The 12,393-nt window shown below is 43.2% G+C and overlaps 1 protein-coding gene across 1 annotated transcript in view; it reads right to left on the bottom strand.

Annotated features, from left to right (window-relative positions):
• Window positions 1–344: 344 nt before the first annotated feature.
• The window catches only part of PGM1 (phosphoglucomutase 1), a 59,264-nt gene continuing 47,215 nt past the window's right edge, over window positions 345–12,393 (bottom strand). The window contains exons 8-11 of the mRNA XM_037136250.2: window positions 9,445–9,580; window positions 6,443–6,626; window positions 3,305–3,439; window positions 345–995 (exon numbers count right to left, since the gene is read on the bottom strand). Coding sequence (XP_036992145.2) covers window positions 906–995; window positions 3,305–3,439; window positions 6,443–6,626; window positions 9,445–9,580 — 545 coding nt within the window. The 3' untranslated portion in view covers window positions 345–905. The remainder of the gene's footprint in view (window positions 996–3,304; window positions 3,440–6,442; window positions 6,627–9,444; window positions 9,581–12,393) is intronic.

Raw genomic sequence — 12,393 nt, 5'->3', positions numbered from 1 at the left:
ATCCCAACAGGCATCACGGCACCTCAGCGCCACAGGACGCCCGGCAGTGCTTGGCCATTTAAGACCTCCTGAAAACCGTCTTCCTTTCCCTCGCTCCCACTGAGCCATGTCAAGCTTACTCTATCCTCCTCAGAAGGATCGAGGCCTCAGTCGACCCTGCTAAGACCTAAAGTTATAGCCTCGAGTGTAAGGATGTTAAACCTCACACAGGGAAGTTCTTTTTTCTACCTAGGACATCCAAACAAAATATAATACCGACCTCCCTCTCCACAACCAAGTTGGTTTTTTTTCTCTCTGAAATAAAAAAATGCATTTTATAGTTAAGAAAAAAAGACACCAAGAAAGAGTGGCTTATTTTGCTTTAATAACCCGAAGTATTTGTGTGAATGGGACTACGCTGCAAAACAAGGCAGAAATCTGTAGACAGGTACATCTCACTCTGACGAAAGAGCTGATTGGAGAGAAGGCACCAGAAATTGTATTCGCTGGGTTCCATGTAAACAGTAAATGGGGGGAAAGGGTCACCAAGGAGAAAGAAAGGTGCACTGTCATTTCACTGGCCCATCCTAAGGATGAAAAGTGGCCTCGTTAGCTGATGCTCAACCTCTTTGTTACATTGTAGTGTAAACAGAACTTGGCACTGAGGAGACAAACCCCCACACAGCAGCATGAAAAGGGATTGACACTAGCATAAGCCCCTGGGTCCTTTTCCCCTCTTTCCCACGTGGCTCCCAAGGGCATCTCAATTGGCAGCGCTTTGCAAACGTACCATTCATCAAAAACTAGTTAATGGAAAAGCCAAATCCTAAAAAGCCTGGGTGAGTACACATTATTCTAACCATGCTCTTCAATCAGATGACTGGGGGTCCCCGGGTGGAGAGACGCACCGCCCCCGGCCCGTCTTCTTAGGTGATGACAGTGGGTGCGGAGCGTCCTGTCCTTTCCTGGAGTTGGGAGACCTTCAGAGCAATGGAAACAAGGGGGCCCAACATGACCTGGGAAAGACACAAAGAGAACATTTTCCACCACTGTCTCTAGACACAGATCCATTGCTCAGGCCCGAACTTTGCCTTTGAGCTCCCGACCTAGCTGACTGCCTAAGTCCCAAAGGCTCCTCAGATTCTCCCAGTCTGAAAACAAAGGCGTGTGCTCCCCGCTCCCCCCCCCAGCATTCTCTGTTGCCGTAAATCAACACCACGGTCTACCACACAAAGCACAGAAACAACTGCACCCTTCCTCTCCCACATACCCCCTTCCAATCTACCAGCAAGCATAGGTTTTCTTTGTTGTTGTTGTTTTCTACATGTCTCTCAATGGCACCCACTTTTCTCCGTCTCAGGGCCATAGCTGCTGCTAAATCAACATTCCCTCTCCAACCTGGAAAGCAATGCTTCCAGATGCTCTTCTGCACCCTCCAAGTCCTTGTTGCACACGGAACCCAGAAGGGCTCTTTCCAAAATGCAACAGCCCTCCCCTCTTATCCTCCTCTTGCTTAAAAGAAAAAATTTTCCTGTTGCTTAAATAAATAAATATTTTTAATTAAAAAATGAAAACTACTTATCTAGTTGAACAGTCCATTTTACAGGTGAAGCAACGGATGGATATCCAGAGAGGTGATCTGACCAAGTGACTCAAGGGCAAGGCCAAAATAGTACATTTTCTACTGTCCGCTGTCACTTTCCCTCATCGAAGTCTCCACCAACCGCTATTATCTAGGTGAAAACTAGAGAACCGACTTCATGTGCAGACCACACCCCTTGGCCACTTCCCTGTGGGGCTCCAACACAGTGCTGAGGCTGCTGCCCGGCAGCTCCAGAGTGTGCGGAGGCATCGCCCCCACCGGAACGGCGGTGCACCTGGGTGCTGCGGGCACCCGGCACCCTTCGGCACCCGCCCACCTGCTCGGGACCACGGTCCAGAAGAAACTTATCTTTCATACATTCTCTGCATCTACCATGTTCTAGGCATTAAGACAGAGAAACACAATTCCTTCCTTTTTTCCCTCTTCCTCTATTATTTTTTGAGTTTTAGGCATGTCTTTCGTTTAAGTTTTAGCGATGCCTGCAACACAAGAGAGATCTCGCGGTGACTGAAGCTGAAGCCTGGCCCTGGAAACAATGCAAAGTGAAGCGTCCTCTTACCTCTGTATTTTCATAATAAAGACAAATATAAGAGCCACTCTTTCTCAAAAGCTAATCCTATATGCCAGGCTGGGTGTTTAGAATTCTGCATCGATTGCCTCGTAGGTAGTATCCTGGCATTGCACAGACCAGAAAACCAAGACCCAGAACGTTGAAATGACCACAGCTAAGTGGCAGACACTGAATTAAAAGAAAGATCTAACTCCAAAGTGTATGCTTGACACCACTGTGCCAGGGTTTTCAAGTGAGTTTCACAGGATTTTAATTGGGTGTTAGAAGAAAGGCTCTGGGCAGAAATAAGCACGGTGACTGCTACTGAAACAGGTGTTTCTACTAGGAGTCTTCTCAGAGCCTTTAAGAAGTGCTGTGTGCCATGAATTGCCAAGAAGGGGCTAACGTACAACACTCCCTAGACATGTTTGCTCTGGTGCTCTGGTTGGGGAGCACCCGCCAAGATGAGGAGCACGCATGGGGACACTCGACCCTGTATGTCACTGCTCCCCCTTGGCTCCTCCACTGGGGCGTCTGTCCTCCAGTTCTCTGTCCTGGGCCTGGCTCCCGGGACCCCGCCATACTCTGACATACTTCTGCAGACTTTTGCGATGAGACTGGGAACCCGAACAGCCAGGCTACAAGTCCACTGAAAAGTCCATTGACTTTTCCATAAAGGCATTTCTTGTCGGGTCATGAAACTCTCCCTCACCACCAAATCTAGAACCAGCGTGTGTTTGCAGGGCAGGCAATCAGACCAAGCAAAGTAGCAAATTATCAGGGACAGAGCAGAGTGCCAGCTGAGGGGCTGCTTTAAAAATTAGCTACCCTGAACCTGCCACTGACCAGGCATGTGAGCCTACTAACTGCTGCTCAACCCTCCTGTGCTTCAATGTCCTCATCTGCAGTAGAGATAACAATAGATCCACCTCATTCACGACTGAAATGAGTATATTCCTACAATGGGTTTAGAACCGAGCTTGGCAAACAGAAAATGCTCAACTAATTGTTAGCTATTAGTGCTGTTATGACGTACTGAAGGAGACATGCAGGAAAGTGAGCATGCCTGTCTGATGATTTGAGAAATGGGCTGTAATAACACAGGTTTGAGGTAACCACTATTATTCCTTTCAACACAAAGTACCAGTCAGGCTACAGAGCTTGGGCGTCACCTGGGGATCCTGGTAGATCTTGGCAACGTCCTTCTCATAGCTGTCGATATACAGTCGAATGGTGGCCCCCGCGCTCCCAGTGCCACTCAGTCGAAAGATGATGCGGGAACCATCTGCAAACATGAGCCGAATGCCCTGGAAAAGATAAGGAGGGATATGTCCCCCTTATACACTAGAATGGGGATTAAAGGCTAGCAAAATGACAAGGGGTCCGTTTGGGGATCTAATTTCATCTATACTTGATCAATGAGGGGCTTAGATCCTTGATAAATGGTGGCAGTTGAGCCCTGTCAGTCAGTCCCAAGCAATAGGGGCTGAACTCACGGGGGAGAGGCTTTTGCAGGATCAGGCGGGAGACTTGATCCTGGGGAGGCTGGTGACACCGGGCCCATGTCCCCTCCTGGCTTCACTGATTTATGGACTAACCGTCCCAGTTTAAAGCTTGATACAGTAAATAAATAAGCAAGTCAACAAATAAGCTACTAGAGCAGAAATTTGCAGGAGGGAAACGAGGACAGGAAGAGCTGGAACCAGAGCAGAAGAGGTATTGGGCAGACAAGAGGAAGAACTCTCTGCAAAACACTGGCAGAGCACCTCCAAAAGAGCATGGGAGGCTGCACACTCCGAACAGCAGAGACCAGCTCATGCCCACCTATAAGGCAGGATCGGTGGCCAATCTCCCTCCAGTGGGTCCGTGTGGGTGCTATGCTAAGCCCAGCCCCCTCTCTCTGCTGCCCTCTCCTTCTCCTTCCTGGCCACATCTCTCATCCTCAATCATCTTCTTGCTTCAGAGGAAAAGTAGGAACTCCCGGGTAGATGTTCTACAGCCTGAGGTGAGAAGGCTGGACAAGACAGTTATCCGAGGACCCATCCATCTTTATGAATTCTTCCATAAAGAGAAGAGTTTCGTACAGAGCCAAAGGCTGGCCAGAAGGAAAGGCACCACTCCACATCTGCTATTTGTCACCAAACCCCAGCCAGGGTTTGCCATTCGGCAGTGGAGACAGCAGATGAAATTCATGTATGACATTCCCAGGAAAGTCATCGTGGCAAGGTACATGTCCTGCTCTCTAGAAACACACCAGGACTGGTCTCCTTCTCCCACAGCTTCAACCTGAAGTTTCTAAATTCTTTGCGCTTGATTGCAGATGCTACATCTGCTTCAGAAGATTTTCTCTCCTACCTGGTCTTCCATCTAGATACTCAGACTCTCTGGCCCTGTCCAGGTAGCTCAGTTGGTTAGAGTGTCATCCTGATGCCAAGGCTGTGGGTTCGATCTTCAAATACAAGTATCAACCAATGGATACATAAATGAGTAGAACAATAAATCAGTGTTTCCCTCTCTGCCTCTTCCTTCCTCTTTCTCTCTAAAATCAATCAATCAATCAATCAATCCTCAGACTTTCCTATTATAGAATGCACAGCTGCTGACCTCTTCCTCACAGAGCGCGGACAGCAGACCATGCTCATGGCCACACCCGCCACGCCCCTCTGCTGCCCTCCTCCCTCCTCGCAGCTGCTGGAGGCAGGACAGGGTGGGAGACTTTTCCCAAGTGTCCGTTCTCTCTGTGAAGGCTGTACCACAACAACCTCTGCTCTGCCCTCCCCTGGGCCCCACCCCCCCCTTTTCTGCACCTACCTCTCCTCCTTCACCCCAGGCCTCTCTTTTTCTAATTATGTTAGACATAATTTACAATCACCTATACTGGACCACAGTTCTCACAGATGATGAAAAGGCATAAGGAAGAAAAGCCACTGTGTTAGAGTTTTGAGAAAGGGAAACACACGCACTGAGGGCAGTCGTGACAACGACTACCTGCTCTCCGGAAAGAGACTGTAAATAAACCCCATACCCCAGTTCCTCCAAAGCCTGTCAGATGCCTTGAGAAGAACCAGTCCAAAAACCTGGATCTATCGGGGACACGCAAACTGGAAAGCTGTAACAGAATCTGCAGCGTCCTCTTTATTATCTGTCCTTAAATGATTACAGAGGAGTCCATGCTATGGTAACAACAACAGAACCGGAGGAGAGAGGACCGCGGGCCCTGCGTGTTTGTGAGAAGCCCGGAGAAGGGCTCACGCGGCCTGTGGCCTTGGCCCTCAGCAAGCTACTCACACGTCTCCACCCAGACCTGGTCCAGGTCTTCAGCTGTGAAGCTGGGGTTGGATGCAAGTCACAAGCTGCAGATAATAACAGTTAATGCTTCTGTGAATGGCTTATCTAGTTCTGCTTCTTTTTTTTAAATCCTCATCTGAGGATATGTTTATTGATTTTAGAGAGAGAGGAAGGGGGAGAAATAAAGCACAGAAAGAGAGAGAAAGACAGAGACAGAGAAACATCGATCAGCTGACTCCCATCTAGGCCCTGACCTGGGATTGAACCCACAACTAGGTGTGTGCCCTGACTGGGAATTGAACCCATAAACTTTTGGAGTATGGGATGATGCTCCAACCACTGAGTCATCCAGCCAGGGCTACTTTTTCTTTCTTTCTTCCTTCCTCTTTTTTTTTTTTGAGAAATTAGAATTATTAGTGTGTAACAATGACTCTCACACTGGCTTTCTGTTCTAACCTCTTGAGAGAAAAGAGGGAGGTTGATCCCTAACACAGCAGTTCTTTTTCTCTAGATTCTGGGGCTCCTTCTTGCACCTCACACGCATCTTACATATGATGCACGGGTGTCCAACCTTTCGATGTCTCTGGGCCACACTGGGAGAAGAAGAGTTGCCTTGGGGCACACATTAAATGCATTGCAACATGTAATCACAAAAAAAAAATCTCATAATGTTTTACGTAAATGTATGGTTTTGTGTTGGGCCGCATTCATAGGCATTTTAAGCCGCATGTGGCCTGCAGGCTGGACATCCCTGTGAGAGTATAAAAATCCCTCTGGAGTCTAGGCTAAGAACTGCAGAATGAGGGCATAGGGGAGTGCAAGGAACCAGGGCATAAACCATTTCCCCTGTAGGTACGTGTGCAAGTCAGGTGTGATTCGGCAGAAAGCCAGCTGAGAACAGCTACCCAGGTAACACAGGGCAGCAAGAGAGAAATGACCACAGGCCTTTTTCTTTTCTCCTCGATGTTTCAGAGATGGAGCCCTGAGGAGTCTCTCCTACACCCACATAAATCTGTTCCTACCTGATTTCTTGAAATGCTTCCATCCACTGGATCACTGTATTCAAAGTTATCGACTTTCTCCACGGTGTAAACTTTGTCACCCACCGAGAACTGCTTCCCTGCGAAGGAGCGGTCGGATATCAGGGTTTCCAAGTCTTTCATCATTTTGTTTGCGCCCTCGGCCTCCACCTCCTCATAATCATACCTGGAAGAAGTCACGAAACTGAGACCCACAGGCCGACCTCAGATCCCACCAACGCACATCAGCACTTTCTTCATCATTTGTTTGGCCCTGTCCCAAGACCAGCTAACTTCAGAAGAAGCTGGCAAAAAGACCAGCCTGTCAGTCCCTGGGGATGGAGCAGGCCAAGGATAAAAGGAAGGGATTGGAGGATTTCAGGGAAGGGTTAGGAGATTCTGAATAAGCAGAAAACCCCCATCTTGGCTTTTCTACAGAATAAAGCCCTAAGAAGCTTCAAAGGCTTTTGAGAGATGCTATCTAATGTTTAACCATCACATCCTGAGGAGGTAGAATTAAAAGCAGTGTTATCTCCTGGGAACTCTGCATAAAGGAGCTCATGACTCAGGCAACTTCTCTTTCAGACTCCTAGAGCTTCTGTGGGATAAGTGCTGGCACAGGTCCCAGGCAGGGACCTGCCCGAGGTGGCTGAGCTTTTGGTGAAGAAGAGTCCCAGTCTCCACAGGAGCTTCCTAAAGTAAGGCCAAGTCATCGCTGACCAGAGGAAGGAGCCAAGCCCTAACTCTACATCTGAGACACCTCCTTCCTTTCAGTGACAGGCGATTTTAATCCAAACTGCTTTGGGTTCACCCTGACAGAGGTGACCTGGTGTAGTTGCAAAAGGAACAAGAAAAAAAAAGTGCATTGGAAATCGAAGTCAATGATTACTATTCTTCTTCCAAGAATTATTCTTGACTTCTCTCTCAGGTTAAAGATTCTTCCAGGATGCTTTTCTTGATCTAGCAGGACACACCTTCTTGAGAGAGTTTTTTTGTAGAGGCTCAGGATAACAGAGTCTGTATTTACTTGTAATAGCGGAACAAATATGATATGTGCAACATGATACCTCTGAGACATGAGAAATACCAGGGAGTGGAGGCCGACCCATTTTGGCTCCAGGATTCTATGAATCAAGGACAGCAGTCCCCTTCATCTTGAAGTCAGTTCTTTCCCCCAGTTAAAATGATAAAGAGCCAGAAATTACAACCAGGTGTTTGTGCTTTACATCTGTGACCTCTGGGTGTTCAGGGGAAATGTTCTATAAATCCTAGGCACAGAGGGGTATAATGGAAAGAATCTGGGCTTTGGAATCAGACAGGACAAGCTATGAATCCAGCCTCTGTTGCTTACTGACTGTGTGACTGACCATGGGCAAGTTGCTTCATCTCTCAGGATCTCGGCTGCCTCATTAATCATTGTTCTGAGGTCAACATCAAGCAATGTGTGCAAGAGCACCTAGCACTTCTGTTCCATCGACAGAGGGTACAGTGGAGACTTAACCAGCAATAAATGCAGGCTCTGAGAACTTATTTGCAACATTTATTGCAATGCTTGCTGAACCATTATTTGAAATTAAGAAAAACTGTTAAAGTAGTTTTTAGATGGAGACTTCTAACTCATTCGAGAGTGACCCATTCTCTGAACAACTCCTCCTAACATTATTCCACCTTGTTAACTCATTCATTTGTCTCCTCAAAGCGTATCTGCAGTGTCAACTATGAGTTAGGTGTTGGTGATGCCACTGAGCACAAAAACAGAAGTGGTTCTGCTTTCATGATTCTTTATGCTCTAGAGAGTTCACGGCTGCTGTTCTCAATTACCAGGTTTTTCTGGTTCTTAGAAAGTAAAGATTCTTGCCTTGGTTCCCAGGGCTACCATGTGGCAGTTATTACCTATACCTTCCACAAAAGAATTAACTCGAAGGAAGAAGATAACAATGAACTTGTCCAAAGGTGAGGAAAGAATTCTCATGAAGGAGGTCAAGTTGCTTAAGATTAAATTCTTTCTTGACAATCCAGAGAACATGGACTATTAAATCTGTGATATATTTTTTCAATTCCCTATTTGAACTCACCTATTTTATAGAAAAGGCAACTGAGGTCCAGAGAAATTACAACTATATAGTTTTTACAGATAAACAATTTACCTAATATATTTTTTCTCATATTTAATTCCTTAATTAGGATACTGAGGTCCAGGAAAAATTTTGTTAGATTTTTACACTTACTGGGGGGAAAGTCAAATTGAAATTAATGAAAAACAGTACTGAGGAAAAAAAAAGAAAGTGCTTAAAAAATAGAAGTATGCATAGTAAAGAAGAATTACTAAGTATTTGAAGTATTTTTGTTTACTACTGAATCCCCGGTGCCTTGCGGAAAACAGGTACACAGTCAATATTTGTTGAATCAATGCATGAAGTATTGACAAAGTATTGACAGGTACACAGCCTTTGGGGACCTATTTTAAGGAGTCAGAAAAATTAATTTGGACTAAGCATAGTCATTTCCATAATTTCAGAAAAAAAGTTTCCATACTTTTAGTGCCCCAGAGTTTATTAACACATTTTCAGGTTCATATTTCATTTAATTCACTCAATAGGTGGACTGTTATCTCCATTTCTACATATGAGAAAACTGAGTACAGAGAGAGGTTAAATGACTTCCCAATCTACTGAGAGGCAGAAATAAAATTTGAATCAATTTTTCTGAATCTAAATCCAATGCTGTTATCACGTCCCCTTGATAGGTACATTTAAAAGTCTTTAAAAAACATTTATTCTTTTGAATAATATTAAATAAATTTTGTAAACCTCATTCTTTATAGATGACATAAAGGCTGACTTCATTGTGACCCCAACTTCATTATTTTGAAAATCCTCACTTGGCAGAAGCTGGATGAACCAGAGTTTTACGGCCAGTTAAGACAGGAAAGAATTGGTGTGCACAAGAATTCCTTCTGCCCGCTTCTCCACCCTACCTCATACCCAAACCAGGCTGGGACTCACCTAGTGAAGAAATTCCGGCCATACTTCCGCCAGTGCTCTTTGAGAATGTCCTCCACACTCTGTTTACGAGTGGCTAGAATGGAGAGCCATGCGAGGACGGCCCAGAGTCCATCTTTCTCACGGATGTGGTCAGAACCTGGTGGGGGAAGAGCCAGCAGCTGTGAGAAACGTGATTTCTCCAAAATACTTGGGAATAAACTCAACAGTAAACATGTAGATCCAGCCAAAGAAGTCATAACATTTTACTGAGGAACTTGAATGCATGGAAAGAGTCACATATTAAATAAAGCAACAGAATATTGAAAAGAAGTCAATGCTTCCTGAAGTAATTTAAAACTTAAAGGCAAATGCCAATTAAAATGTAAGTCGACTAATTTGGTGCAACTTGACATATCAATAATAAAGTATTAATGTGAGTGGGAGAAAAGAAATCTTAAATAAATAAACAGCAGAGAATATGACCATTATAAATTTTAATAATTAAAATAATCTGGTAGCATAATGGAACAAAATGAAACACCTATAAAGAGACCTAAAGCTGTATGAGACTTGAATATATGAAAAGGATGCCACTTCAAGGCTGTGTAGGAAAGGAATGAATTATTTGTTTAAATAGTATTTGGTTAACTAGCTAAATAGTTGAAAACAATTCAGGTTTGTTTCTCTATAAAACACACAAAAACAATCTAGATAGATGACACATTCGAATGTAGAAATTGGAAACTTTAAACACTAAAAAATATATATAAATGCTTTTTTACAAATCTTGGATGTAATTAATATATATATAACTTAAGAATTCATTTAAAAAAACAATGTATTCATCTTCTTAAGAATTAGCATTTCTGGACAATGAGGGGGATTGACTGTGGGAGGGGGGAACAGGGCAGGGGTGACCAATGAGGAAAAAGGCGGGGCAACTATAACCGAACAACAACAAACAAACAAACAAATAAATAAATAAATAAACAGAATTTCTATCAGCAAAGCTACTACAGATAAAATTAAAAGATCATTTGCAAACCTTAAAAAGCACATTTGCAATATAGACACTTAATATCCTCAGTATAGAAAAAAAAATCCTTATGTATTAACAAGAAGAAAAGCAAAACCTCAACAGAAAAACAGGCCAAGGATAAAAGTATGCAATTCACTAAAGAAAAAAATGCAGGGCTCCCAATTAATATGATAAATATCTGGCATTGTTTTTGAGAAGATAAAGTTAAACCCACAATAAGAAACTGCTACTTGCCTGACAAAATGCCACAGATTTAAAAATGACAAAACCTAATACCTAGGGAGGTGGGCTTCCCGCATGCTGCTGTGGGGAGGGCACAGTCCTCCTGGAGAGCGAGCAATCTGGCAAAAATTAGTAAAGCCCTGAAAATGGACCTACTTGTCAATCCAGCTCCTCCAATTTTAAGATATCTTTCTTCAATCAATAGGAACTTGGTTAAATAAGCTATGGCACATCTGTCTCCTGCTAAGTTCCTTGCCAAAATCTTTATCCAAAATAGCAAATTGACTCCTTTAGATGTGCTCATACGCAAGGAGGTGCTTTACCAAGAGCCTGATGTAGAACAAAACTCTCATTTTTGCCATTAACTTCCTTATTCTATAAAAATAGCAGACAACGTTGAACTCTACTTTCTGATTTTGAATAGGACTTCATACAACCACTCTCTAATAGTGCTTTGCATATTATCATGCCTTGAATTATTTATGTGTCTGTCTTTCTTGACTCTCCACTGGGTCTTTCTTGACTCTCCACTGGGTCTTATTCCTCTTAGAACTTCTAAAGTATCTAGCACAATGCTGGCTAGGTAGTGGACAATCTTCCCCTCATCATCCTTTGACACCCAGCTCAAGTGGCCTCTTGTCTTTGAGACTAGCTCCCAGCTTCCCTAGGCAGTTATGACCTACTTTCTCTCTCTTCTCCTACAGTGACCTGCTCGAAATATCCAGTAAAATTCCATTCTCCTTGAGCCTCAATCATTTATTTATGAGTCTTCCACTCCATGAACCAAATATTTCCTGGAAGCATCTCTTATTTTAATTTTTGTAACTAAGTCTACTAATTAACACTGTACATAGAATACAGTATAGATAGCTAATTTTGAAGTTCATGAATAAGCTAATCAATTAATTAACCTACTCCAACATTTTTTCTATTGATTCATAAAAACACAGCAACTTTTTCTTTCAAAAGATTTTCTTTTTAATAAGTTACTGGTTTCAGAAACAACAGTTCTTAAAACCTGAATGCTGGCAACACTAGAGATATTAAGCAAGGCTTTTAGTGTTTTATATAACATATTTTGGAAATGTTTACTTAATTTTATTATCTACGGATTTTTATTTGCCTTTACTACTATTTCAAAGAAGAAAACGTTAGCTCTCCGACTCTTCAAGATTTTGCAAAGGATGATATGTTTTGGCAAGAGTTTGTCCTGGTAAGCAAGACCCTGGCAGCTTCCCCACTGCACTTGGAGTTCATCACAGAAGCGTATAAGTTGAAATTATTCGTCTGTGCACCCTTGAGGTTTTTTCTTCCTTCCTTTTATTTATTTATTTATTTATTTATTTATTTATTTATTTATTTATTTTTGGCTTTCGGCTAGACTGAAAGTACAGGGGCGATGTTCCTTTGTTCTCTTCCGGCTCTGAATAAAGAATTTAGCTATCTTTTATGTGAAAATAAAAATAAAATCTAAAAATTATACCCAACTCAGATCAAGTTACCTGAAGATAATTCAATCACATATCTACCATTATAAACAAAATGCCTACCTTGGATAACATAAACAAATATTCTACTCCGCTTGTATGATCCTCAGTCTCTTGGAAATTCTGATTAATCTCACTAATCATTTTGGATGTATCAGAGCTCTAACTCTGACTCATATTCAGGAAGTCTGGGTAAATTGCATTTTCTTTAGGGTTCACAGG

Source organism: Artibeus jamaicensis, unplaced genomic scaffold (genome assembly GCF_021234435.1).
Source record: "Artibeus jamaicensis isolate MK-2021 breed Jamaican fruit bat unplaced genomic scaffold, CSHL_Jam_final scaffold_1019, whole genome shotgun sequence".
Classification (NCBI taxonomy): domain Eukaryota; kingdom Metazoa; phylum Chordata; class Mammalia; order Chiroptera; family Phyllostomidae; genus Artibeus; species Artibeus jamaicensis.
This window is presented reverse-complemented; position numbering and strand designations above follow the sequence as displayed.